Source organism: Penicillium brevicompactum, assembly GCF_028827555.1.
Source record: "Penicillium brevicompactum strain IBT 35665 chromosome Unknown utg000001l_segment0_segment0, whole genome shotgun sequence".
Lineage (NCBI taxonomy): Eukaryota > Fungi > Ascomycota > Eurotiomycetes > Eurotiales > Aspergillaceae > Penicillium > Penicillium brevicompactum.
The window spans coordinates 399,079-426,341 of record NW_026623203.1 but is presented as its reverse complement, the minus strand read 5'-3'; the positions used below and the strand labels follow the sequence as shown (position 1 = coordinate 426,341).

Here is a 27,263-nt window from a genome sequence, read left to right as displayed (position 1 = left end):
TTGGCACAAGCTGATTTTTTCAACACCTCTCCTTGATCTTGGACGTTTAAGTAGATCGAATTCCCACTTCTGATAGTAAGCAAGAACAACAACACCTATTCCAACACTTCCCCCCTCTCCCATTGTTAGTACTGATGAAAGGTCCACGGCTACCCTAGCTGGCACTTGCGTACGAATCCTGGATGTGATAAACCGGAGGCATAAAATGCTGATATCGCAACATGTTTAACCACTACTGTATAGATACAGATGGTAGCGGATCCAACTGCGGTTGTCCCGACCCTCCTGACCGGTGAATTCCAAACCTCACCTGCTTCAGGCCTGTCTGCACTTGAACCTGATCTCTCTCCTTAGACATCTTGTAAACACAACGGAAAGCGCGCCGTAGTATGACAGCAATGACAGGTGATGTTACCAGTATTTGCAGGTACCACCTTCATCACCAAGAATAGGATCAAACTCTGGTTTTGGAACATTCCATACAGACTCAAACTGACCATCATGCTCCCCTCCCTCTCCACCCCATGTCCAAGTAGACCCATGAGGATACGCACCTAACATGATAAACTCAGTCGACGGCAAATGCTCTACCGTATTCTTGAACTCGTTCGGTTCAATAACACGCGCCTCTCCAGTCAAACGTCTGAAGTCATAATTCTTTGAACGAGGATTATAACTTTTGTGTGCCATACCGGCCGGGATTACAAAAACGTCACCAACTTTGGCATCCATTTCGATACCGCCACCTTCGTAGGAATCGCCGTAGGTGGTCTCCTTCACATCGTCGCTTAGATCTGCAACACCCCACCGAATCACACCAGAACCAGATAATACTACCATCGTCTCATGGGATTCGGCGTGATAATGCGACCTTTGGTGGCGGCCGTATTTGGTGACCCACTGTACATTCCATCTGTGGCTCTTGAGGGTGTCGTAGGCAAGAACAGGATCGAATTTCTCTTTCCGGTAGAAGCAGCCCTTATAATTTAAAAGTGGGTTTGTAGAGTTGAGAATAAGCTTTGTTGGCTTGATTCCATAGGTAATAGTTGGTTGTCGTAATGCGATTTTCCCCTAAGAAAGGACGTTCTGGTTCACGAGTGAAAGGGTGGCCTTGATAACCTACACAATGCCTGGTTATGATTATGTAAATTAATTGAGTTGGGTGTGTCCTCTGCGTCAGGTCGAGGTTATCCTGGATCTGTAGCTTTATAGTTCCCCCAGGTGGGAGGGTAGGCCTTGTGATCCGATGAGTGTGGAACCACGTGGGGCCGTTCCAAATATCCATACCCACTAAAAAGTGACTGCAAAAGCTGCTGAAGCTAGTGGAATGGCATTCTATTGCGCTGATAAAAGAATAAAGTTCTGAGGGACGGCTCTGTAAGACGAAATATCGCCACGTCGCTATGTCCTCACGCCTTGTTGCTTTCTATACCAGAGCGCATGGCAAATGTGGGTTTCCCTAGCGAAGCACGCTCGAAAAATAGCAAGTCTTGGCTCCCCATACAGGGGGGAAGTATCGATTTCGCCTGCGCCGTAGGAGCCCATGGTAAGGGTATAGTCATGCGACTTCTCGCACCTGACGCGGCAAGTTGGGGTTATCGGTCGTCATATTGGCACAGCATAACGTTAGCAAGAGCCGGATGCGAAAACATCCCACATCCGACCCTGAAAATGGACCGGGTTTTACTACGCAAATTTTAAGGGACGCCCATCAACATGTTAAATTGCCCTTACATGTGTATGTGCCTAGTAGGGAGAGGGCCCACATCTACCGCCATTTGCAGTAATCTGCCCGAGCAGAGCAAAAGCGTCTTGTAACATGTCATGCCAAATGATCTCTTGTCGCTCAGCTAGAGCCTAACTCGCATAATCAGGGCCGAGTAAAGAGATGGGAATTAAAAGGGGTGTGTATAAGCTTGATTACAATGATTGATTCTGTCCAGAGAATAGTGCATTGTAAGTAAGAAATGGCATGCGGTTTTCATGCCGTAATTTGCCACCCAATCATTCGGTAGGCCTTGCGATCTGCCCGGGCAGAAGGGCCTGCTTAGAATGGAAGGTAACAATACTGTCATCCCAACTCTTTCACACTAGCAATAAAAAAATAGTACTTCTTCCCACTCGAGACCGTACTACATAGGGTTGTACAACGACCATCGGGCGAGATGGAGTATACAGAGCGTGGAGGTATCGGTTCGCTCGACAGCGATTAACACGTGAGTGATACACGCAGCCAGAGATTGTTCAAGGGGCAATTAGACAGAAGAAATCAACTAGCGTGACGCGTTGCAGGACGTCATATATTTTCCTGACATTAAGCAGAACAAATGGCTGCTCTATGTCCTCGAATGTGAACAGCGGCACACCTCATATCAATGACGTCTGATTGCAACTTTTAGCTCCTTGTGAGGGTAAGAATGATATCACATCAACTTCCCGATTAGATGTGTGTTTGCGCAGCTGGTCGAATAAAGCGCTGTCCGATGGATTTCTTCCCCAGAGGAGAATGACTTTAGTTAAAACGTATTTCGGAGCCTCGCTGAACATGACGGAGTTGATGGCTCAATCATCGAGTAATCCACGACTCATAATCGTGTCTAATCGGCTGCCAGTTACGGTGAAGAGCTCACAAGATGGGACCTTTGAATATTCGGCCTCTGCAGGGGGGCTGGTATCTGGACTAAATGGGATATCATCCAAAATGTCCTTTCATTGGTATGGCTGGCCAGGTATTGACATAATGAAGGAGGAAAGAAATGGCGTGAAAGAGAAATTATGGAGGGATTACCATGCCGTACCGGTGTGGCTTTCAGAAGATTTGGCAGATAGCCACTACAACGGTTTCTCAAGTGTGAACCCCCCATTGTTCCATACTGCTGGCTTGCTGGTAATGGATGCTGACCAACTATAGACACAGTGCTATGGCCACTCCTTCACTATCACCCGGCGGAGTTCTCCTTTGACGAAGATCATTGGAAAAGCTATCGAGATGTAAACAGTAAATTCGCTCAGGTCCTCGTCCAAGGGCTGCGGGACGGCGACATTATATGGATACACGACTACCACCTAATGTTACTGCCTAATTTGCTCCGAGCAGAAGCCGCGAAGCGTGGCAAACATATCAAGATTGGTTTCTTCCTGCACACACCATTCCCAAGCAGCCAAATATACAGAATCTTACCTGTGCGGAAAGAGATTCTCCTGGGAGTGCTAGGTTCTGACCTCGTCGCCTTCCACACCTATGACTATGCCAAACACTTTTTGCGAAGTTGTTCGAAAATCTTGTGAGTCATGTGTTTCCCCACATCTCCATTTCGAGTATTTGTTCCTCCAGTTCGTTCTAGAATTACGTCTCCTCCGTTGATTATTAACCAAGTAAACAGAGGCGTTCCCGCGACCCTCGATGGGATCAAGGTGTCGGTGGGCTCTGAACATGAGACTCGGGTCCGAGCATTCCCCATCGGCATTGACCCAGAAAGATTTCTAAGCCATTTGAGCACTGAAAAAGTACAGAATCGGATCCTGCAGCTGAGGGAGAAATTTCGGGGAAAAAAAGTACTCGTTGGAATTGACCGCCTTGACTATGTCAAGGGTGTCCCACAAAAACTGCATGCGTTTGAGAATTTCCTCCAGGGCCACCCGGAATGGGTTGGCAGAGCAGTATTAGTGCAGCTTGCCATTCCCACCCGACCAGAGGTAGAAGATTACCAATTCTTGAGATCAGCTGTCAATGAGCAGGTTGGAAGGATAAATGGCAGATTTGGTTCGCTTTTACTCCTTCCCCACCCTATAAACCTGAGACTGACGGAGTATACAATAATAGGCACGGTGGAATACATGCCCGTCCATTTTATGCACTGTTCACTACCATTCGACGAGTTACTGGCGCTATATGCTGTATCCGACGTCTGCGTTGTGACATCGACCAGGGACGGAATGAACCTTGTTGCTCTTGAATACATTGCTTCCCACAACAGACATAGTATGCATACAGGCGTCCTTATCCTATCTGAGTTTGCGGGCGCCGCGCAGAGTTTATCTGGCAGCATTATCGTCAACCCTTGGGACGCAAGTCAGATTGAAGATGCCTATGAGACGTCGCTTTGCATGACAGCCGGTGAAAGATGGATAAGGTTTCAGCATCTTCAGAAATACGTTTCACAATTTACGAGGTACGGAAGCATCTCATTGTCCGTGTACGTTCCAAGGAAAGCAAAGTGGGAGACGAAGGCAATACCTTTTTCTTGGGCCGGGGACATTTTGTCGGCAGCTGCTAACCTGATTCAGTTCCCAATGGTGTCGCTCCTTCTTGGGAGAACTGAATGCTGAGTAGGGGTGTATGCTGGCATCATGGGCCTATCCAGAGTGAATTTTCCCTGTCCTTGTCCTGAGCACTATGTCTAAGTGCTTCTACATCCTTCTAGGATCTATGAACGTTCCCAAGGTTACATTCCTATCTATATCAGTATCGTATAACACCGCTCGTCGTTGGGACTCCATGTAATCCATTGTGTAAGGTGGCGGCCAATGTGGAGGGCGGTGAAATTAATGAAATCATCTCAAATCCGCGCAGGTAAGGCCACTGCCTGCTTCTGTTTAGAGACCATACGCGACCATTCGGGTTCCCCTTCTTGATTACTTTTCTCCTTGCGTACTTTGTCCCTTTGGGAGTTGGTCTATTTTTCGAACGACTGTCACATATAGGAATAAGGTATCCTATAAGGTAAATCAACAGAGATTATTGATAGTGGTTTTGGACTCATTATTTGATCTCTATGTCTAGTAATACAAGCTACTACCGAAATTGATGTCGGATAGTCATGGATCAAAAGGAGCCTCTCTTCGCCCGGATCCACTGTTTCTGAGACAAGAGGGTGGGTGCCTGGCATGTTCTGTTGTTGGAATTAATACATCATACAAGAAATGATGGCATATACCGCTGTGCCTCGATCACGTACCGCAAACGCAAACTTGGATATGATTGGTGATGTTGTATAACACCAGAAGACCAAATCCCGTGGGTTCGGATCTTTGCTGCGAGTGCGCACTCAAATTTCGTATTTGCTACGTACGGGTCAAAACGTTATAAGCGGCAGGTCCAAAGTAAGGGTTATGGTCTTACGAAGTTTGTCTCATCTGCAGACTTATTCCGTTCGTTACTTACTCTATGTCTGAGATTCTGTTGTTCCAAAATGCCGTTGGTAGAACTATTAGGTTCCTTGTCCAATTTAGTACTACGCAGTTGGTCTGATAAGATCCCCAGTCTCGCAGCGAAACAGATTTTCAGCTTGTTTCCAAATAAAGACGAACTCATTTAAGGAAAAATTTGAGCGTTCGTTGGAGGCTCTTCTGAAGAAGCGCCACCTGAGGAGTTATGGCTCCACAACCGCAGTCCTGGTGGCCGGTAACCTCGGTGACTCTCATACGTTGCTTTCTAAGTTGGCCAAAGAAGGCCAAGTGGATGTCGTAAGAAGATCAAGTACTACCTGAATATTACTGTTCATGCGACGCTAAGTTCGTTCAAAAGTGGTTGACGGAATCTCACAGGCCTTCCAATCCTTTAGGAAGAATCGTGGAAGCCGGGAGATCCATCGCGGTATATAAAGATAGGATAGAAAGAGTAGGTATGCAGATTGCGCTACTGTGGTATAATATGCATAAGCACCTCAAGGTGATCGAACCTCAGGCCTTTTGAATACGTCACTAGCCCCGGGGGCCTGGATTTCCTCCGGAGCAATGCGTTGCGGGTCACCGCTCTCAGAAACCCAAGATGGATCGTTTAGCTAGTTCGCGATTTTTACGGAATGTCCAGCTCCCAGAAGATCGCCGAAATCATCTTGCACTGGTAAGTGACGGCGTCAACAATGACATGATAACGTCATCACAAATGGGATCGCGGGCCACTGGCACGCCAATTTCAGATTATGATCCATGAAATCTATAACAAAATGTCAGTCATTGTACCCGACACGTCCCGTTCATTCGGGTAGGAGATCTCTAATGGCTGGACTTCTCTCCTTTAGTATACCCTCGTTTGGCAATTGTCCCACGGGCATCGTTGACATTCCTTCTTCTTCCTTGATGAGGAAGGAACATGCAGAAGTCTGTCGTGGTATACAAGTTAGCCTCGGAGCTATCTGGCAAACACCAGTGACGTATGGCCTCCTCATCTGACGATCATGTGGTTTATCGAGCTGGTGCCATCCACGTCACATTTTTCATATTTTCGTTCAAATCTTGCATTAACTTTTTATTTGCGTATGATATACGTCAACAAGATCATTTCCGTCAATTTCCGCCTAGAGTTATCGAGTCAGAGGAGATGCCAATTGTTAATTAATGGTATACGAAAGTGGCAAATACGATTAACGGCTCTGCTATCTCACATCCAACACTTAAGTTGCTTAAAGCTTCCACGTCCGATGGATAGTCCTAATTGAGCAGAGTGAGCAATCGTGTCGTCATTTGTTACATATCGTGCAACATCTGTGGTAAGATCTTTTATCTTCACGTATATATATATATATATGCCGGTTTTGGTTGGCCCAACATGCAAAAGACAATATTGAGTGTCTATATCTCCATAGGCTAATTGCCACACGATATCAGCTTCTAGCTTCACACACCATCAAACATGGTCCTTCATATAGTTTCGATGTTAGAAGGGAAAACCCTCCCCACCCTCTCCAAGCCCCAAACATCCCGATGTCATCATTATCATTGCCGCTGTTTCCTAACGTATAACTCGCAGCTTTCTTCCCTATACCGTGAAATCCGGCAAAGGTGACCGGATGAACGACGTTGGTGTAGGCGACGCAGTACATTGCTCGCCCGACGACTGGCCCCAATCCGGTGAACAAGAACCATGGAAATTAGAAATCGCACAATATGGGAATGGGTCGCTACGCAATGCAGTCCTTGCTTTTAAACGGACTCATCCACTCGAGAACGTGAGGCTAATCGGGAGTCTGGGTATCGGGGCCGATGAAATGACGTCTACTACGGTAGCCTCAATCAAGACCAGCCTAGAGCATGTGCACAATGCTTCTTTGGTGCTAATACAGCCAGAAATGCTAGACAAGCATTATGCACATTACTGCCAAAGACTGGCATGGCCCATTCTTAACTCCCAGATCCCCGATTGCCCGCGAAACCACGTATACGACGAGTCTTTCTGGGAGGAATATGTTCGAGTCAACCAGGCCTTTGCCGATGAGATAATGGCAAAGTGGCATCCAGGAGATTTCGTTTGGATCCACGACTACCATTTGGCACTGACACCGGGTTTGATGCGGCAAAAACTCCCCAACAGCGTCATCGGATTCTTTTTTCACTCTTCTTTTCCACCATCGGAGGTCTTTCGTTGCCTTGCTGAACGGGAGCGTTTTCTCGCGGGTGTGTTAGGCGCTGATATTGTTGGCTTCCAAACCGATGAGCATCGTTTGCATTTCGTGCGCAGCTGTCGTCGCCTGTTGAGTGTGGATGTATCTGCTCATACCGTCCACTTTGAAGGCCGTGTAATCAGGACACGCACTTTTCCCATCGGCATAGATATTGCCAGGCTGCTAGATACATTCCAAAATCAGATAACCGGAGAGTGGATCAAAAGTCTCCAACAAGAATACTTCGGCAAATCTTTAGTCATTGGTCGAGATCGACTTGACGGCGTCACTGGTGTTAAGCAGAAACTCCTGATATACGAACATTTCCTCGACTCGTACCCTGAATGGGTAGGAAAAGTTAGTGAAGAATCTGCTGTATTTGTTATTTGCAGTTGTCTTACATGGCTATGACAGGTCGTGCTTGTGCAAGTCGCTTTGCCTTGTCCTGGGTCGTCAAGCGTCTTTTCCGAAGTATCTTCTATTGCTATGCGGATCAACTCGAAACATGCGAGCCTGACCTACCAACCGGTAGTTCTCCTCACCCATGAAATCCCTTTTGCTCAGTATCTGGCTCTCCTGACAATCGGCAAAGTCTGTCTAGTCACTAGTCTTCAAGAGGCTATGAATCTCGTGACGCACGACTTTATCTGCTGCCAGGCATCCTCAACAGCATCCTCAGACCGTGGTGCTCTGGTTGTTAGTGAGTTTGCAGGTAGTGCTACTGATTTCGGGGAGGCTGCCTTAGTGGTCAATCCTTGGGACCGTAAGGCCTGCGCGCATGCACTTAAAGACGCCCTGGAATTGACACCGCAGGATGCAGAGAGGCGATGTCGGATCTTGTATCACACTATTTGCGAACGCGATGCCGCACGCTGGTGCCAAGGGTTCTTGTCAGCTTTACAAGATATTGAGGTCAGTCGTGCTCGCCACATCGAGGTATCGCAATTAGACAAGAGGAACCCATTTCAGACATGGCACAAGCACTCATTCAGCTCGTCAATTATCATTTTCAGCGATGACCACGGTCTGACAAAGAACGATAACGACGAACTCATGGACTTCTTTAACCATGCAGTTCATGACGGCGGTAGCACTGTTTATGTGGTCAGCGCTTTGCCGAAAGAGAAGTTGGAGGGACCGATGCAAGCGTCACCTGGAATAGGCATTATCACCGAAGACGGGAGTATTTTCCGAAATCCAGGAGAAAGCAAGTGGGATAGTGTTCAGACATCTACGTCTCTGCAGAGATACCCGGCCATCGACGCGGTCATCAGTTACTTCCAGGAGCGGACGCCGGGGAGCAATGTCAGTAAGACAGATTATATGGCAAAGTTCTCCTTCTCAAAAGGTGACAAGCATGCACTACGGCAGGCAGTTGGTTTAGCTGAGGATTTGATCGGCTGTTACGGAAACGACAGCATCCGTGTGGTTCAAGCGGCTGATGCAGTTGCAATATTTCCAGCACGAATGGGCTGGAGCCAGACGTTGCGATTCCTGCTTCGGAAACCCCTCACCGATATTCGCAGCCAGAGAAGTCAGTGTCACCAAGAAAAGACGTCCATGCTGATAGTGGGGCAAGGGATCGTGTTTGAGGATATTATTCGGTGGACAAAAGAGGAAGAGGTCCTGCTAAGCGCAGTGACACGTATCTACTCTTTCGCACAGGGTTTTGAGGCATGGCTGAAAGTAACGCGAGAAGCTGACAGGCCTTGGTACAACTTAAATCATCACTAGGGATGAGGAGCTGAGTATCTGCCTTCTAAATCTTCATACCGGGCCCTGTCGGACCTAGGAACCCTAGGAAATCGGGAGGACCGCCCATGCTACTCATAACTGCGTTATTGTCCACTCTGACGTCGAACAGGACGTCCAACTCCTTCTCGCTGAACCATCTAGGAAATATCCCATATACCGAGGGGAGCAAAGAGGGCAACCAACACACTGTCCGCAAATCAGTATCGAGATAAGAGATCGACCGAGTATGGAAGGAACTGGTTGGTTGTGTTGGGGAGCACCAACCGATTGCAGCAATAGTCTGAGATAAATTTCCTTGGCAACGAGAAAGACTTCTGTTTATCATTTAAAGGTATCCTATGCTTCTCTTACAGGTGCCACTGAAATGCATCATGATTCGGAAAACAATCGGCGCGCGGAGGTGGTGACGCCAGATACGAGACGCTGAGAATCCATTAATCTGGGGTACTATACTCAGCATGGTTCATTTACAGTATGGTTCATTTACAGCATGGTTCATTTACAGCATGGAACGATGTTTGTTCTCATTTATAATGAGTCGCGTGTTGTGTTTACTGTAGGACAAAACAATAATCAAAGACATTTGGGACTGTTTCGAGGTGCATGTCCGGCTCGTAGATAGGGGAAAATCGTGATCCATGTCGACATAAAAGTGCGCAACATGCCTAGTTCCTTATAAGCATGATTTCTTGTAGGTAAGGATAGCATGTTGTTTTATCAAACAATTCAAGATATTGCGCATCGCAGCAAATTGGAATGTTTGTAGGCGGGCATCCTTGAAGTCATACCTGGGGCATGTAATCACTATAATTTTTTGCGAGTCTCTCACAGTCTGACATGAGGGACTGGATCAATTGCCTCAGATAAGGGCTTGACATCAGATGGAAGGCTGGCGCATCGGTTGTAGCATAGTTGTTATTGTAGGAGGATCGGTCTCACGTTTGGCTTTTGCAGACTCACCTGCTGTTTCCTTAATGGCTACCTTCAGCGTTTACCATAGCTAATATCTAAAACTTTAGACGCATTAAAGCCGAGCACGCTCGATGTAACAAAACCTACCATCGGTCTTTCGTTCTCGTATACGAGTAGGGATCCGAAAGGAATATGATTATTCATGAATATTCCTGAGTATTTGCGAATACGAATAACATGGATTTGAATGAGCCTGTTGAGTATCGCGGTGGTCAAAGCTTATGGCAGGACTAGCGATGGACATTTAAATAGACGGGTTTCCCACTTTTGATAGTACACTCAACAAGAACACAACAACTACCTATCCCAACTGAGCCCTTTATTCATATTCGCAATATTCATGTTAGAATAGGTAGTTGTTGTTCTTGCTTGGTGAGGTTGCTATCAGAAGTGGGAATTTCATCTATTTAAACGTCCATCGCTAGTCCCGCCATAAGCTTTGACCACCGCGATACTCAACATATTCATATTCGCATTCCTTTATTCCTTTCGGAGGCCTAGTCGGCAGAGAGGCTAGAGTAAAGTACAGGCTACCAAAATAAAGTATCGAAACCTACTTACCAGCGCAACTATTAAGGCAGACCACCGCGACTGGTTTCAAGCCTGCCTGTCTGCAAGGGACCCAGTTTTTAGAGCAAGTTTAGGCCAAGGTGTGCAGGATTCTGGAAACCCCCAGTTGATGTCAGGACTAGAGAAATCACTTAGTTTCTGTTCCTACATGTTACATGAATCTAGACAAGATAGGAGAACCCGTCGCCACCTCTCTTCTCCTCACACTCTATCCTTGTTGTCTGTCTACTTCAGGTGGGAACTGAAGCTCCCTTGTTCCACCATAGTGATTGGTCGGCACGACCGGAAATGGTCGGACAGTTTGCAGCTGAAGCTTGCCCAGATCCTGGTCGATCCTACGTCATTGATGATGGTCCAGACCACCTCTCTATATAGTGTTGGGAGGCCGGCGGCGGAAGAAGATGATATTAAATCGCACTGGCTACTTTTCATTAGTCTAGTTCACCCAATCCATATCTCTTATTATATAACTTACTACATGAAATACCTCCGTTCTTTAAGATCAGAAAGACCAACGAACACCTTCCAACATGGGAACTGCACGACGAAACACCTCCGTGGCCCAATCGGGGGCCAAGCACCTAGAACGCAACCGCATCGCCGCCAGCAGATGCCGCGAAAGAAAGAAGCGCGAATACGAACAAATTGAGCGCCGTCTCAGCGATGAAACAGAAAAGAAAGAACTCCTCCTGGCCCAGCTCAACTGTCTCAAAGAAGAAGTCTGGGATCTGAAAAACATCATCTTCCAACACGCCGAGTGCGAAGACCACCGAATCAACGTCCAACTCGCAAAGATGACCCAAACCGTCCTCAACAACCAATCTATGCAAGAACCCAGCATTTCGCCGACTTCTTCGAACGGGTCATACTCGGATGAATCGGTCGCGGTGAATGACGTGAATAATAACATAATCGATCCCGGCGCTTATCTTGGGTGCGACTGGACTGTGTTGCCCAAGGTCACTGATGACCTCGTACCATACGACGTGAACGGGGCCAACTATTCGATATTTGAGAATTTCATTAATGCAGAGAATCTGTATACCTAAGGGGTTGGTTTGGGGGGCTGGGATAGTATGGCATCGGTGACTTTAGCCTTGAAATTTCTGTATACTAACTGTGAGAGCTCACAAAATAACTCTTTTACGGAAACATCTCATGATCTCGTACCTGAAAGCTAGACAGGTCTGGGATGTTGTGTCGGGCGATCTTCAGCGTCCTGACTGCCTATTCAAGTACAGTATGCAAACCAATTACGGCAGACATCCACCCATTGGTGGAGCCCCACCTCAACGGGGCGGTGAGGCAGAGAGCCATTGAAGCGCGCCTCGAAGTGGATGTCCAGGCATTCGAGCCCCACGGTGAATGGGGTAGGAATACGCGGAGGTTGAAGAAGTAGGAAATTTGCGTTCTGGATGTTAATTGCATTATGGCTGGGACACCCCCTGCCCGAGAGGGTGGGGGTCGTCCTGTGACACGGCTACTGTACCATACAATGAACATCGTTAACCACCAGGGCTGTGGCAAATATTCAGCCTCTTTATCTGCAAAAGCAATTCTGCAGGTACTATGCCTAACTAGAAGAGCATGGAAATACAATGAATTGGAATTAGCGGCTGGGTGTGGTGGCCGTGGTAGTAAGTTCTGAGCGCAGTATGACGATATCAAGCTAGACTAGATCCGAAGTATACAATTGATCTCTCGTCCTACATTCAGGTCGACATACTTGGTCACTAATTTACTCCTTATAAGCTCCAAATACCTCCATACCACGCTTTTAGCTGTGCTATCCACTACCGGGTATCCAATATGGACGACTGATGCATCTATATCAACCTGGAGTCTTACATAGCGCAGACTATCGCGATCATGCTCCAGACACTCTGGTCAAAGATTTTGGGTGTTTAAGACCAGGGCTATGGCAGGAACTTTCCCAAATCTGCATTCAATCGGCGAGCACAGACATGAAGTCCCGCTGATATAACTAACTGCATATATCTGCGGACAGGTCATGAATGCATTCCATGTGGAATTGGTGGTTACAGGGCAGTACACGTAGGTCTTGGCCGTTGACGAAATCATCTGTGCAAATCGGACACGAGAAGTTACCTGTATCGGGCATCTTGGCCTTGGCTCTGAAGGCTGTGGGTGCGGGACGCTCGTTATCGTCTTGGGTTGGCATTTCGAATCCGCGGGGCATCGATAACTCCGCGGTTTGTCCATCGTCCTGGGGCTGGAAGTGCTCGCGATCTACAGGGCCCATGGTCATCTCGACGTTTCTTCTGGCGGCCTCCACGTCATCATTTTTGGCATCAAACTTGGCGAGTGGTATGGTGTCTAACATGGGCTCGAACTATACCTCCGGACCGGCTTTGCCGGACTCGCCCGGCACTCCGGCGAGGGCCATATCGCTCTGGATGGCGATGAGCCCGGACTGCACCCGTGATGATATTGCCCAGGAATAGTGCGGTGATGATACCCGTGATACTGTACAGGATGATCATGGCTGGGGGATAAAGTCAACGGACTGAACAAGGTAGAGTCGGGATACGAACCAGTGTTTGGACTGTCACCTGTGCCACCGGTATCACCGTCAGCTGGGACACTGAAAGTATACGACATTGAGACAATTTTGAATAGTTGTTGGTTGATCAAATGCACGGAGCAATGCAGAGTAGCCGCCTTGGCTTGGGAAATGTGAAGATAAATACGAAACCCGGTGGGTTGGCTCTCCGTAGTATTTGATAGTAATGAAACAACCTCTGCTTGAACTGAGAAGAATAAGAGAAAGAAAAGCACCAGTCCATTATGCGGGATACGGCGGAATGGAGGAATAATATGGGGGATCACATAAGTCAAGATATGGAGTTGCCATAAAAAGTGAGAAATCGGGAAAACCTGAAAATGAGGGGGAAGAGGATCGGCCCTAACCGGCACCAATCACATGGCGCAGCGTGGTCTGGGTGCGGTCGATGAGCGCTTGTTTCACGTTGGCGATACCGAAAACGGCTTTGTATGGTGAGACGACTTCGTAGTAGATGACGTGGTGAGGTTGAGTGTGTTTCTATGTCTCTCTTGATCTTTTTACCTCAGAATATCTCAATTCAACCCTCCTTTTTTCTTTAGTCTTTAGTCTCTCTCCACTTCGTTCCTCATTATCCTAGTCTCCGCTTCTAATACTCATTTCGTCTCTAGCATTCTTTAATCGCCCTTTCTATGTTGCATCCTCTTCTCAACGCCTTTGGACCCCGCCCCCGGGGTTTGCAAATTAGATGACTTAACGCATTTATTGGTATTGATTGTCGTGCTTCAATATTTTCTTCTTTCCAGCATGCGGCGCGGTATCCTCATCTTTCTCCTCGTCAACCTCTTCGTCCTCTCTTTGCTCGTCCGCAGTGTCTCGACCCTTCTCTCCCTCCTAGTCAAAAATTCCGCAGCAGACGCTATTTACCACGCAGAACTCCCCTCCCTGAATTCAAGCTTGATTGAACAACGCCCCCACATCATCCCAAAGATCATTCACCAGACTTACAAGAATGAGACAATCCCCAAGGTCTGGGTTGAGGCGCAACAAAGTTGTATCGACCTACACCCAGATTATGAATATATCGTACGTGCTACCATACACTAACAAGCTTCCAATTCTAAGTCGCGCAGCTCTGGACAAATGAAAAGTCTCGCCACTTCATCGCCGCTGAATACCCCTGGTTCTTGGGCACCTTCGATGGCTACAACCACCCCATCCAGCACGCAGATTCAATTCGATACTTCGTGCTAGCTCACTACGGAGGAATCTACATCGACCTAGACGATGTGAGTACACCGCGTGAACCCCGCACGTCCAACTCTAACAAAACCAGGGCTGCAACCGCCGCTTGGATCCCCTCCTCACTTACCCCGCGTGGGTACGCCGTACTGTACCAACAGGTATCTCCAATGACGCTATGGGCTCCGTTCCCCAGCACCCTTTCTTCCTGCGAGTCATCAAACTGCTGCAGCAGTATGATCGCCATTGGCTCTTGCCTTACATCACCGTCATGTATTCGACCGGTCCGCTCTTCTTGTCAGTTATTTGGAAGGAGTATATGCACGATAAACCGAGCGACGCGGACCATGTTCGCATCCTCATGCAGGATGGTTATAGTCAGTTCTCGTGGAGCTTCTTTACCCACTACCATGGAAATAGTTGGCACGGCAAGGACGCGCATTTGATTTTCTGGGTAATTACCATAACGATTGAATTCCAATGAGAATAATCGCTAACTGAACAAGATGGGCCAACACTGGCTTTTTCTCGCTGTTTGCGGCTTCTGCATCGCCGGTCTCGTTGGTTTCTGTCTGTGGTGGAGCTACCATCGAATTATGCTCCTAGGAGCTAAATACCGATACCGCTACATGAAAGTTCCGGCAATTATCGGTCCGCGACTGTCGACCTCTCCAACGCGCAGATCGCGTTTTACTGTCCCCGCCATCATCCGCCGCGTCTTCAAAGAAGACGAGGGACTAGGCGGTATCACGGAGGCTTCGTACGAATTCAGCCGTTGGTGATAATTGAGTGTATCTTCGCATCATTTTTGTACAAGTTGATCCCCTGTTATTTTGTGTTTAAGAGCGCATTGCATGATATCGCGATCCTGCGGGATCCTGGGGTTCGTAGCCTTCGGTGGAAAGAAATACGAACTAGAAGAACAAAGTTGCAAGGGGTGATGCGAAAAGTCCTCTGCGCCCTTATGCAATCGAAAAGTCTTAATGTGACAAACCGACCGCTGATATGTTCTAGCGCGACCGACCTTGCGAAACATCACCTGCGAAGGGAGGAGTCGAAAAGCTAGCTACAATGAAGTGTAAACTACCGATAAGCTCCAACAAGACCAATACAGATTATAATGCACGCCTTCGTTCTATTAAGCCATGTTAGGGTCCATGCGGTATCGTGCAGTATATTGGTTGCTAAGTACCACAACCGGGACAAGAATCAGACGTGGATTTATTTATCAGTGCGGAGTCTCCTTGAAAATGGTATCCAACCCCGATCGGTTCCAAGAGGCTTTTCCAATGAAAGCCTTGATGCCCCGCAATTGGTATGTTGCCATGCATTAATCCACTTGCAAAATCATTTGCGCTCGCTCCACCATTTCTTGCCTGAATGTTTTACAGTTCGTCAGCATGTTCTTTGATCATTTAGAAAGAGTTATATATCATTGGTTGATCTTATATTCAGTTCTAGCCGAGGCTTTGGAGCTTGTATTTGGTTCTTTTCCTCCAGGTTTGTTTAAAGTGAGGGTGGTTGAGTGGTGGGATTCGCCTTTAACACTGGTAAACCAGTTCTTGTCAACAGATGGATGCGGTCTCCGCACCTAGTCTTTGAATTTTCATATGCTTCTTGTACCTTAGTAGTTGGTAGACAGCAAGAACTCTCTATCAGGTTAGCCTAGCTAATTTCTACTTGCCCATGGTCCACTTGGTAGGGTGGTAGGGTGGTGGCTCAAACGAGAAGTCCGACTGTTATCCCTACCCTATGTAGAACGGTCGAATTGACTATATTAGTTTTTTTTTTTTTTTTTTTTTTTTTTTTAAGTGGCAGCGGAAAGGGATTGATCAAGCCTCACTGCGTTGAGGGTTAGATCCCAAGTATTCTGGTCCATGACCTTTGCAGGCTTAAGCAAATTTAAGCAAATTTGGCCAACCATCAACAGTCGCTGTAAGCCCGCGTGACCGTATTGAAGGGTGGGTACAATCATCACAGCATAATGACTTATTTTCGTCCAGATATTCAATCGAAAAAGAAATGCGTATATACTGTGTAACTAAAGACGTTTATTTGCTCCCTGGGGATGCCATGAATACGTAAATGCGACGCCATTGGCACTGAAAATGTATCTCATATCCACCAGTTCATTAGTGATGAATGCGCGTTGCGACATATTTTGAACACAATACCACTTCCATATTTGTTAAAAGCCACAAGAATCGGATAGTTAAAACATCGTGGGAGTTACAGCAATGAATAGATTAAATTCAAATGATGGTTGCAAGTCAAAAATATGAGTCGATGTATGGCCGGCCCTCAACGTGGTTCGAGCCTTGTCGGGTACCTGCATAAGCGACGGCGACTAAAAGGACAGGCCCACAGACCAACAAAACCATCTAGTAAGCGAGGTTTCAAAGACTAATCCATGGCACCTAGTGAACAAATCGTAGGCACGGTTTGGTGGTTCTTAGTGGCAGTTGATTCAACGTCATGGCTGGTTGAATAGCTAAGGCCTCAATTTAGAAGGCCGTGGAGGGGTTGAATGCCGGACAACGTTCCTCAACCGACTCAGTATCACTATTTCTCAACATGACTCTCAGTCGAGTCCACTGAGCATCTAAAATGGCATCAAGAAAGTCGCAGCAAAAAGTGAAAGTAAAATGAAGACATGGATCCCAACAGACCTCACATAGATCGTCCCCAGCCATTGCCCTTCAAATTGATTACTACATTACGCAAAGTCGAACAAGCCCCGTGTCCAAGGCACTTGCTAAGTTCTTCCCCTTTGATTCAGTACTGAAACTTCCACCATACTAAGATTTATAGATTACATCGTGGACCAGCAAGTGAGAAAGTGCCTGTAGGGGATATGATATCCGGCCGATTTCAGGCGATAAAAGAGATAATACTTGAGTTGGCTGGTTAAAAATTTCTATGCGAACACATCTCACTCTGCCATAGCAACCCAAATGAACTGATCCACTGCCGTTTTCTGCGTCTAGATGCATACCAAGGCAAAACTGCAAAGGTTCAGGTTGCGGATGTGTGAATCCCACCCTGACATTCCACTAGACCGGAAGGCAATGCGAATTCATCAGATCTGTGCCACGCCGACTACTATCCACGAGTGCCAAAACCATGGAGATATCTCCCCGTGTCTTCCTCCTTGGTTTTGACCACCGGAACATGTCAGTCATTAATTGTCTCGCTGATCTACGTACTGTCCTAGCTGACGTCTGACGTTGAACCAATACAATAGCGTATCAAACTTGCCCCCGAGGATCCAGCAGTACTGTCAATGCTCCACGCAGACGATGGCTATACTATTTTTGGCCCGTCCCCTCAGACCGTGTACTATACACTGGGTGAAAGATTTCGTATCAAGAAAGAGGGCCAACAGCATAGTGCGGACATCCAATGGCGAACTTCGTTGCGCAGAATTTGGTGTCGTCCGTTCTTCCCGTTAATGTGAGTTATCGCGCCTTCCGCTAAGGCTGAGCCGGGTCCGATTATTTCTGCCATTTCTTGTTCCCCAAACCACGGACACCACTGACATCTTCATGCCACTGTAGGAGTAACCCATGGTCACCCGTGGAAAATATTTGTGTTCAGTGACCTATTCCGCCGGGTCAGAGGTAAGACCGAGGTGGCAGGAACTACGATTGCTTCATCGCGTCTTGCGCCCTCGTCCCCATTGCCTTCACATCATTGACTATGGAGTGCCTGAACCTCTGGCCGTCCGCATCGCGATCCATTCATCCACCATGGAAGTGCAATTATTATCCTAAGGGGGTTCGTCACGCGACTTTGCTGTCTCGGAAAATCGCCTAGTGCACCCCAGCGCAGCTTTGTTGAAGTAACAGTCAGAAAGTGCGATGACCTTGAATACGGCATGGTATGACTGGCGACTACATTGCAGAAGAGAATTATAAGTGATCTAGTTGGTAAGCTGATATGATCAATATGCCAACTGTTAGCCCCGTTCGTTCCGTTCGTCCCGTCTCAAGCGTACACTTTGGGGACTTTATGAACAGGTAAGCTACACCACCTCGTCCAACAGGATTAATTCTTGCTGACTCGGATCATACAACCGGATAACGCCCTCATTTATGTCACTAGAGTCGAATGCGAAGCGAACACATGTCTTGTCTGGTCAAGCTCCCCTATACCAATACGATCGCATGCTGCTGGTCCCTTCCACATGACTACTATCGACGATGAGCCACCAAAAGTTTCGCATCACCTGCTTTACCTCGGCCCCTTACTCCCAATGGATTCTGTGCGTCAGGTCATTATTCGACGTGTCTATCTCGTACAAGACCTAAAATTCTAATGAGCGTATACCACTGTCTGACTCATATCTGTCGCTAAGCATTCAAACGCCGTCAAATGGCGCATGCACTTGGTGTCCAATGTCCAAAGCTTAAAAATCCGAAAGACGCCGAGGAATTCTGATTTTTCCGTCTTGTTTCATGGCGGGCGAGCCGTACCTTGGCAGACAGTCAAGTTATTAATGAAAGTCCACGTGCACGGAGAAGGTGAGGCAAAATCCCTCTAGTCTACCAATTCAACATTGACCATATCAGTTACAGATCTAGAGGATGGGACCGAGGCACAGGAATCACAATCAGAGAGCTCACTACCCAATAATCACCATCTAGTACAATCTCACCTGATCTCACTCCATCTTGCTGAATCTGAATTGTTCGGAATATTCGAGCGAGGAGAAACGAACCATTCGGACATACACGAAGCTGCATTATGATGAGGGCCGTCAAAAGTGTTGTGGTGTATCTTGTTAGACGGCTGGTTGGTAGATTTGAATTATAAGTACGGATTTGTTTATCTGACCCCAGCGATATACTCAAAGAGGATGACGTTCGAGTAATTTGACATCAAGTACAAGATAAAAGGATGTTTCTCCTCAGGAAGAGCATAGCAGTTACCCGTATATACGGGTCTTCGACGACGTCAACGTGCACAATTAAGCATCATGTTGGTCGTATTTAGTGATAATATCCGCGGATATCAGTTGGGCTAACATGAGAGTTTCAATCTCCGAGAAACAGCAAGCTACTGAGAACTAGGCGAGATCAAGTACTATGCCATCGTAAATTAGTAGTTCCTGGCCACTGGATCCATAGTACAATTAGTCCAGGCGGCTTAGAGAAGGTCAGGCATCCACTTCACATGCGCCTGGTTGCCAATAGTGTGCCGTGGAGGCAAGCCCAACATAGATTGGCAAGATGGCAGGGACTGCTGGTCTGGGCATGCGTAAGTTTAGAGTCGGGAACGTGGACTTTCCGAACCCGTGTCGAATCTTTTTTTTATGTGACACGTCATACCTTATGTCCCATGTAGTTTAATTTAGATACTGCAGTTCAATGGCAAAATAAATCTCATTAATTACTCGAACTAAATGTATACAAAGTTCGAATGTCTTCTTGGTGACTCAATTTTGCTAGGCCAGCACTACGTAATATCGTTGTTGCCGCGTAAGCTTCGTGTTGAAGCCCAGAGTTAAAATAGGGAAGATAGATCAACTCTGTAGGCCGGCGGCACAGCCTAACGTTCAGACTGCACATTTCGCGCATGATGGGAGACTCTGAAACAGGAAAATTCTTAACGGCATCTTACTTGCTCGCCCTTATTATTGCGGTAGGGACATTCATGGGTTTCTTTTAAGCCAAATCTTCAGATTTGCATGCGTTTTATTGACACCTCTACGATCACAGCATTATATTCATAACCCATTTACATTGGTGGCAGACAAACCACAATGAGGAGCTCGGATCTGTTACTACTGCTGTTGGTGAGGAAGCAGTGCTAACATCGCGGGATAAGAAATTCTCGCTTCAGAGATTCGAGGCCTGGAAGTGGCCAGGGAAAAATAGAGCAATGTCTGAGTCTGATAGAGTATTCAATCATGAAAGCTATGCAGACTCCTTAGCTCTGAATTCCATGATATGGTGGCTGTTGGCAAACCAAGCCGCCACGATACTCCTGCGGCTCTTCCCACAGACAGCCAGCCGTGGCATGAGTGGCCCTTAATATATTCCTGGTACCCATATCTTTTTGTTTATTAGTGACCTTTTCCGCCTCCAAAAATTTTGGCCATCTCGAAGTGTTCAGTATTAGATAAACTAACTGTCATAACTATAATGCTTAAGGCTTTCAGATCGTTCCCCAGATCTAATTGAATATAAGCGTTGGATAAATCGCCATGCACCCGGACACCGGCAGGCTCTCGACGTTGAAAGAAGTGCTGCACCTGATATCTCAGAGGTTAAAACGTGGTTTCAAGGCTACCAATGTGTGGTGACTGAGCATGGTGTCTGCTAACAGGATATCTACAATTTTGTCGAAACTGACTTCCAAATCGGTGTGGGTCGCGATCAAATTTATCATCACGAGACATCCGAAAAAGAAGCTATTCAATGGATCTATCACGAATCGTGAGTCTATTACTGTTTTTGATGCTGTTTCGGCCGATGGTTTTTCCTGTACGCCACTTATAATTTTAAATGCAAAACAAGCATTACTACGCTGGAATTAGGGTATGAAATATTATGTGCACTTACTGGTGACTGATGGCGCCATAGCGAAGAATACAACATGGAAACGTGTTGGAACTCAAGATACCGAACGCTGCAAGACGCAGTGAACGGAAAAGCGATGCATACTCTCCACTGAAAGTATACAATGACGGTTGCCGCCATCCGCGAGTCCACAGACTCTCCTTGTTTCAGGCTGCGACATCTGATATTACCGCTGTTCATACCTACAGACCTCCCGACAAACGAAAGTTTCCCAGGAAAATCTTAGTTGGAAGCTGAAATAACGAAATTATCTGCTGTTGATAGTAGTCAATACATTGTCATCAATTCGTCACTCATCCCCAAGCCCAGAAATCTCCCTTTTGAGGATAAATATAGCAATATGTGGGACAATTTTTGTCTCGGGCATACGTCTCCAAGGGACAGACTAAGTGCTTGCCGTATATTTGACACTCCTATCAAACTCCTTATTGTGATCTTCACCTTGCTCTGTTGTACCATACATTCATTCAAACGGTTCAAGATTGCGTCTCGGATCCCCCTTCGTCATCAGACTATACACATTACGCGACTGATTTGTGAGCAGTTAGTTGCTACGCCACTACCGAGTATTCAGGTGCAGGCAAAGACTTATCTCGTCCCCGTTCTTACTCATGTCACATTAAAACAACCCCCTTTTAATTGGGTCACACGTGCTATCATCTTGTGAACAGTCTCTACGCCCATGACGTTAGGGATGAAAAATAGAAGATAGACATATCCCCCACGCTCGCTCTGGATGGTCGAGATCTCAATTAGCGCAAGACAAATAGGCACTATCTTGTCACTGGCATAGTCTGAGCTTTGAGTAGCAAAATGATGTCACGCTAACATATTCTGCATCACCTGCGCCAAATGCCCTTCAATCCGCTTGTCTCAGCATAGCGAATGCCTCAGTATCTCGTTTCGGAGAGCCGGCACCATTAGTCCTGTCTTTTTCTGGAAGTGGCAGTGCCCCTTTCCGTGGTTCTCGCCTTCGAGGAAGTCGCTTCCGTTGAACATTGCTGGTCTTAATGAGGTCTTCATTTCGAACATTTTGGATTTCGCTGTCCGCCGAGTTGGACACACGAGGCGCAAGAGACATTTCATCGTCGGAAAGGAATCATTGGCCAAAACCGTCCGGTAGTGTGGCAGGAGACAGAGATGTGTATCGAAAGCAGTGCCTAGAGGGGTCACCTCGCCGAACTGGAGAGTCACTGGGCCCTCTTGGGTTTGCATGTCGACGTATGGTGGAGTCATGTTAAATCCCATCTCATCAATCAGGGTAGGATATGACGAAGTTGGCCGAAGGCCCGGGCTATATCATGGTCCAAGTGGTTTCTAGGACTTAGGCCCCCCAGCTTCGGCTGTAACGCGGCGTGTAACGTGGCGTTATGATATTATTTGACGTCCAACTAGGGCAAGGGAATGTGACAGCCGTGCACGTTGTTTCCTGCTTCGCTCACTCACACTTTAAGGGTAACCAGGGCAAATTTGATGACAGGTGAGCAGATTGGAATCAAACGAATAACTCTTTATATACAGGAGGGGCGTATTTTCATGGTAATCGGCCATTCAATTACCGTCGCATGGGGACCAAATCCATGACGCAAAGAAGGTGAGTAACCAAGTGCTTTTACCTGGGACGGCAGAGTCAACTAGGGTTATCGGTCGTCGTAGTGCGGGTCGAATAATAGCCACGTGGGCACGAAAAACAGCAGTTGTCCGATGCGTTACCATCAGTATCCGGTTATTTACGTCAATAACCACTAGTATAGTAGATATTTGATTAAATTAGAGGCGTATCCTATTATGCGTATTGTAAATGTCATGTTTATACTAAGTTGATTGATGCGACTGGTACGCAGTAACTTATATTGTGAGTGTATTTGTAAGTTCAACATAATCTTATAGTCATATATATATATATATATACACTGATACGACAGCATCACTATTTCTACGTATTTCGGGTCACACTTTCAACTTCAAACTTGATAAATTGTTTAGTTCTTTACTAAGCTTAGTTTTAGCTGAGCGCATTCATCATATACCGTCTACTCAAATCATTGAATACGTAGTATATAGGACACTCACGTGGCTAAAACATTATACTTTTATGGATAAGTATGGAGAATCATGCGACTGATGTGCTTTCTGTAAGAGGACCCTTGGCCGACAGTCAAACGGCCCGCCCGCCCACAGACAGGTGAAATTTACGAGCAATCACCCTCCATCTTGCAAAGTATCGGTCGACTCCTCAATTATGGGAAGGACCAGAGTTCAAGTACGTCAGCAGTGCAGAGATACGCTGCATGTGAGACGCGCTTTGGCTATTGGTGTCTTGATACGAAGTATGGCTGGGGGGATAAGAAGTCCTGTTGCATATACCTAACTCAGTCTCTTACATTGGTTGGCGTAGCAAGTTCAAAATCTGCGTAGCTCGCCCTGTTTTACTGTACACAGCGTCTACAGTTTGTAAACTAGATAAATATTTTAAGTCTAAAAGACTAAACATCTATCACTCGAAGACTCCCAGCTCAACTTATTGGAGTGCACGAGGCTATATAGTACACGAGGCTATATATACAACATGAAGACCGATCAACTTGGTCTTCATATAGGTGGGCAGGAATTATTCCCGATGCCGCGGCTTCGTTCCTGAGCAGCAACTAACTACCTCATATCACAACACATAATATTGTCTGTGTAATTGACAGATTCTTAGCCGGTTCCTATCGAGCGCAGTCTTTATACTGGATGGGTTGGCTGGAATATACTCAAGGGAACCTTTGCGTATAATAAAGCAGTGGCTAAAGTAAACCCTTCAAGCTATTCTGGTAAGGCAAGTAAGCTTGACCTTGCAGCACTACATACTACTAGTCTAGTAGTCCAAGTTGAATTGCTCAAAATAGTATCTCAGCTACTTTGTATGGGTTGGGTATAGTTCTAAAATCACTGTTTTATATAGTAGTCCACCTTGTTTCATATTCCAAGGAGACGACGAATGACCAATAACCAATCACGCCCACAACAACTTATTCCTCTGCTTATCATAGGCATTAATCAGAGTGTACTATCACGCAAGTTAGCTTCTGATGTATAACCTGCAAGGGACTTTGGTTCAAGTCACCTCCATAAACCTCGGCTTGCCTGAGCCGGCGTCGCCAATCCAATTGTCTTCATTGTTGACAGGCCTCAAGCCTACTTTCTCCATGTCAGAGAACCACCTCATCCACGAGTCCAAGTCCGTTGGGATCGTCAAGCCCGGCGGCGCATTCATAAAGTGAAGTTCCACCAGGAGCTGGCCGACGGGTAAAGTTACATTCTCTGCACCTCCGTGACTCGCCATGACCGAGGAGATGAAGGACGAGACAGAATCGAATTCAGCTCCTTCAATGTCCATTTTGATCAGGTCGATATATGAGTGTCCATTTACTTTCATTAGGTCTTGAATGCTCCACACGGCCGGGTTCCGCGTCTCGTCTGTCTCCTTGCCGATGGCGACCTTCTTAAAATTTGTGCGTGTCGCTTGCTGCTCGGTGATATCCTTTGCCCACCCATCCACCGAAAAGTCGTAGCCCCAGATCACGGCGTTTGTCCGCTCAAGCAAAGCAGACTCGAAGGAGGAGTCGCCGCTGATACCGAACGAGTAGACAATGAGTTCCGGGGCCGCGCTGGTCTCGGAAGAGGGTCCTGGGGATTCTCTCTCGTACCGGGACATGCCGCAGACCACCTTGCCTCCATCACCTAGGGATCCGACTCGCTCTAGATCGTGTGGGCAGAAAAAGCTGGGACGCGCAAAGTCCCATACATTGAATGGGTATAAATAACCGTCTGGGAACTCCCTCGTGCCAGACATTTCTCGCATTTTTTCACGGTCTGCGACGGCTTGCTCCCAGAGCTTCTCGGCTCGGGCGAGTTTGGCGTGGAGGTGAGGGTCGACGCTGAAGAGGTTCAGGTCCAATGATGGGGTGTTGGCGACCTGCGACCCCCCAAGGAGGTGAATCATCTTTAAGGTCAGCACCACAAGAAGCAATGCGCCTGCAACCAGGGAGACCAGTGCAGTTAGTCTTGTGTACATGCTGACTGGGAAATTTATCAACAAAGGCTTTCTATCTCAAACGAGTGACCAGAACAAGTGATAAACGTTGTACTTCATGCAATGGTGGGAATGAAACGGAATATAGAGTGATGTATACCGAGGCTGCGAGTCGTTGTGGAGAGCTGAGCTTCAATCCATCCCTTTTTACCTTTCTCACTTCGCCACAACCCCTCGTATTTCAGTCTGCTTCTCTAACATCGCCAAGTCACCCTGAATGTCTTGGCAGCTTCATCGCTCCACACTTACGCGGCGTGCTCTTGGCTATTGACGAGGGTGCAGTGTGCATGTGAGCACTACAAGATCGAGAGGTGAAGCCTCTGTTGGCGGACGGATAATTCGCTACTTTGATCCTTGTATGTCTCCCATTACTGTCGACCGCCATGTCCTCATATGTTGCCAGCCTAGTGGCATTGGGTCTGTGTGTTATCTTTGCATTCTATCAACAGCAACAGCGAACTCACGAATGTGCTGCGAAGCAATCCACCGTCCACCAAAGACATGAAGCAATTGACGAGGAACTGCACAATGTTCACCAGTCAAGTGCTACAGAACGGTTCATGGTCTTGCGTAATCAATTCCTCATCGTCTACGTATTTGCTACTGCCGCAGACTGGCTTCAGGTATGTACTCTGTCGACATATTCCCGCTGGTTCTGAGCTAAATCCGACTACAGGGTTCTTTCATGTACAGTCTGTATAAGAACACACATCAGGTGCCAGAGGCAACCATTGCTGCGCTTTTCGCTGCAGGGTTTCTCTGTGCCGGTGTGAGTGGAACCTTTATTGGCGTTCTTACTGATCGATTCGGAAGAAAAAGGCATGCCAGGCATACTGTGTGGCCTATGTACTCTCAAACCTCACCATGCTCTCCGGAAACATTTGGATATTGATGCTTGGAAGAGCATTGGGGGGCGTGAGCACGACAATACTCTTTACTGCGTTTGAAACCTGGATGGTGTCCGAGTTCCACCGGCAGGATCTGACGCATACATTGTGCTCCCTCAGCTCACTGTACGGGACCATGTCGGCTGTTAATGGGTTTATTGCTGTCGGTAGTGGAGTGGTCGCACAGATCTTGGTTGCCATATTTGCCTCAGAAAAGGCCCCTTTTATGGCCAGTATTGTCTGCTTAGTAGTAGCCTGCTACTTCATCTCGACGCTTTGGGTGGGTTTTCTAACGAATTCGTCAATGTTGGGTACCGCAACTGATTGTACCCTACCTAGGTCGAGAATCATCGGTCACGAACTGATTATAGCATAAGAGAAGCAACAACAGCTCCAAGGGCCGGTGTCAGTGAACTCTTGCGTATGTCACCGCACGTTTCCAAGAAGCCATTTAATGACCTTATTCTAGAACCTGATCTTTTATTAATCGGCTATGCAACCTGCCTGCTGGAAGGTTCCATGTACGTCATGGTGTACTCCTGGCCTGAAGCCATCAGCACAGCCCGGCCATGGGAATCGGCGAACGTCGACCCCCCTTTCGGCATTATATTCGCCTGCTTCATGTCTGCGCTCACTCTTGGCTCGATGTTCTTCGACTACTCCACCCGCGATGGAAACTCCCGGCAGCTTTCAACCTCATTCGTCCAACTGGCACTCTCATTGTCAGCCCTTTGTTTCGTAGTCGTGGTGGCATCGCGCCGACAATCGGTTCGATTCATCGCTTTTTGTGTCTTTGAATTCTGCGTCGGCTTGTACTTCCCCAGCATTGCCTATCTGAGAGGCCATTTCGTGAAAGATGCGCACAGGGCCACGACATATGGGCTCATTCGGGTGCCATTGAACGTATTTGTATTCGTTTCTCTGATCTCTATACATGAAGGTATGCTTTCACCCTTGGGATTCTGGGGACCCGCAGTCAGTCACTAATTCACACATGAATAGGGGATATTAGTCGAGAGAACCGGTTCCTGCTATGCTCCGGGCTTCTACTCGTTGGAACGTATTTGCTGGCCCGTCGTCGTTCTGCCAGCTGATGCAGGCGGAAACGATGTCTACATAGACCTGAAGCACTGGTGAAATGTGGATCTTTCGAAGAATTTGATTGAGCGGTTGCGTATATCTCAGCGAACTGCGGAAGCAGTATCTTGCCTGAGCTGGGCAAATCAAAATCAGAATAGCGATATCATTGCGTCAATCCTTAGTATATTT

At 47.1% G+C, this 27,263-nt stretch overlaps 9 protein-coding genes across 9 annotated transcripts; 5 read left to right on the top strand and 4 right to left on the bottom strand.

The window, feature by feature from the left end:
- Nucleotides 1-411: 411 nt before the first annotated feature.
- On the bottom strand, nucleotides 412-1,609 carry N7506_000099 (cupin domain-containing protein; the record flags this gene model as incomplete). Its single annotated transcript, XM_056949395.1, has 2 exons — nucleotides 412-1,071; nucleotides 1,577-1,609. 2 exons carry the CDS (start codon nucleotides 1,607-1,609, stop codon nucleotides 412-414), a joined length of 693 nt encoding a protein of 230 aa, XP_056815310.1.
- A 936-nt stretch (nucleotides 1,610-2,545) lies between these two features.
- N7506_000098 (trehalose-6-phosphate synthase) lies at nucleotides 2,546-4,329 on the top strand (the record flags this gene model as incomplete). The annotated part of the gene is made up of 3 exons (XM_056949394.1): nucleotides 2,546-2,849; nucleotides 2,912-3,284; nucleotides 3,345-4,329. The coding sequence occupies 3 exons, from the start codon at nucleotides 2,546-2,548 to the stop codon at nucleotides 4,327-4,329; spliced, it is 1,662 nt and encodes a 553-aa protein (XP_056815309.1).
- A 1,475-nt stretch (nucleotides 4,330-5,804) lies between these two features.
- Nucleotides 5,805-9,116, top strand: N7506_000097 (trehalose-6-phosphate synthase; the record flags this gene model as incomplete). The annotated part of the gene is made up of 3 exons (XM_056949393.1): nucleotides 5,805-5,845; nucleotides 6,752-7,739; nucleotides 7,797-9,116. The coding sequence occupies 3 exons, from the start codon at nucleotides 5,805-5,807 to the stop codon at nucleotides 9,114-9,116; spliced, it is 2,349 nt and encodes a 782-aa protein (XP_056815308.1).
- Nucleotides 9,117-11,209: 2,093 nt separating this feature from the next.
- Nucleotides 11,210-11,728, top strand: N7506_000096 (bZIP transcription factor; the record flags this gene model as incomplete). The annotated part of the gene is made up of 1 exon (XM_056949392.1): nucleotides 11,210-11,728. One exon carries the CDS (start codon nucleotides 11,210-11,212, stop codon nucleotides 11,726-11,728), a length of 519 nt encoding a protein of 172 aa, XP_056815307.1.
- Nucleotides 11,729-12,663: 935 nt separating this feature from the next.
- Nucleotides 12,664-13,301, bottom strand: N7506_000095 (Zinc finger RING-type; the record flags this gene model as incomplete). Its single annotated transcript, XM_056949391.1, has 3 exons — nucleotides 12,664-12,996; nucleotides 13,039-13,166; nucleotides 13,235-13,301. The coding sequence occupies 3 exons, from the start codon at nucleotides 13,299-13,301 to the stop codon at nucleotides 12,664-12,666; spliced, it is 528 nt and encodes a 175-aa protein (XP_056815306.1).
- A 709-nt stretch (nucleotides 13,302-14,010) lies between these two features.
- Nucleotides 14,011-15,227, top strand: N7506_000094 (glycosyltransferase family 32 protein; the record flags this gene model as incomplete). Its single annotated transcript, XM_056949390.1, has 4 exons — nucleotides 14,011-14,289; nucleotides 14,355-14,492; nucleotides 14,540-14,899; nucleotides 14,952-15,227. The coding sequence occupies 4 exons, from the start codon at nucleotides 14,011-14,013 to the stop codon at nucleotides 15,225-15,227; spliced, it is 1,053 nt and encodes a 350-aa protein (XP_056815305.1).
- A 6,661-nt stretch (nucleotides 15,228-21,888) lies between these two features.
- Nucleotides 21,889-22,110, bottom strand: N7506_000093 (uncharacterized protein; the record flags this gene model as incomplete). Its single annotated transcript, XM_056949389.1, has 1 exon — nucleotides 21,889-22,110. One exon carries the CDS (start codon nucleotides 22,108-22,110, stop codon nucleotides 21,889-21,891), a length of 222 nt encoding a protein of 73 aa, XP_056815304.1.
- A 2,019-nt stretch (nucleotides 22,111-24,129) lies between these two features.
- N7506_000092 (uncharacterized protein) lies at nucleotides 24,130-25,089 on the bottom strand (the record flags this gene model as incomplete). Its single annotated transcript, XM_056949388.1, has 1 exon — nucleotides 24,130-25,089. The coding sequence occupies one exon, from the start codon at nucleotides 25,087-25,089 to the stop codon at nucleotides 24,130-24,132; it is 960 nt and encodes a 319-aa protein (XP_056815303.1).
- Nucleotides 25,090-25,490: 401 nt separating this feature from the next.
- N7506_000091 (uncharacterized protein) lies at nucleotides 25,491-27,088 on the top strand (the record flags this gene model as incomplete). Its single annotated transcript, XM_056949387.1, has 6 exons — nucleotides 25,491-25,730; nucleotides 25,784-25,876; nucleotides 25,921-26,274; nucleotides 26,334-26,415; nucleotides 26,464-26,934; nucleotides 26,997-27,088. The coding sequence occupies 6 exons, from the start codon at nucleotides 25,491-25,493 to the stop codon at nucleotides 27,086-27,088; spliced, it is 1,332 nt and encodes a 443-aa protein (XP_056815302.1).
- Nucleotides 27,089-27,263: the final 175 nt, after the last annotated feature.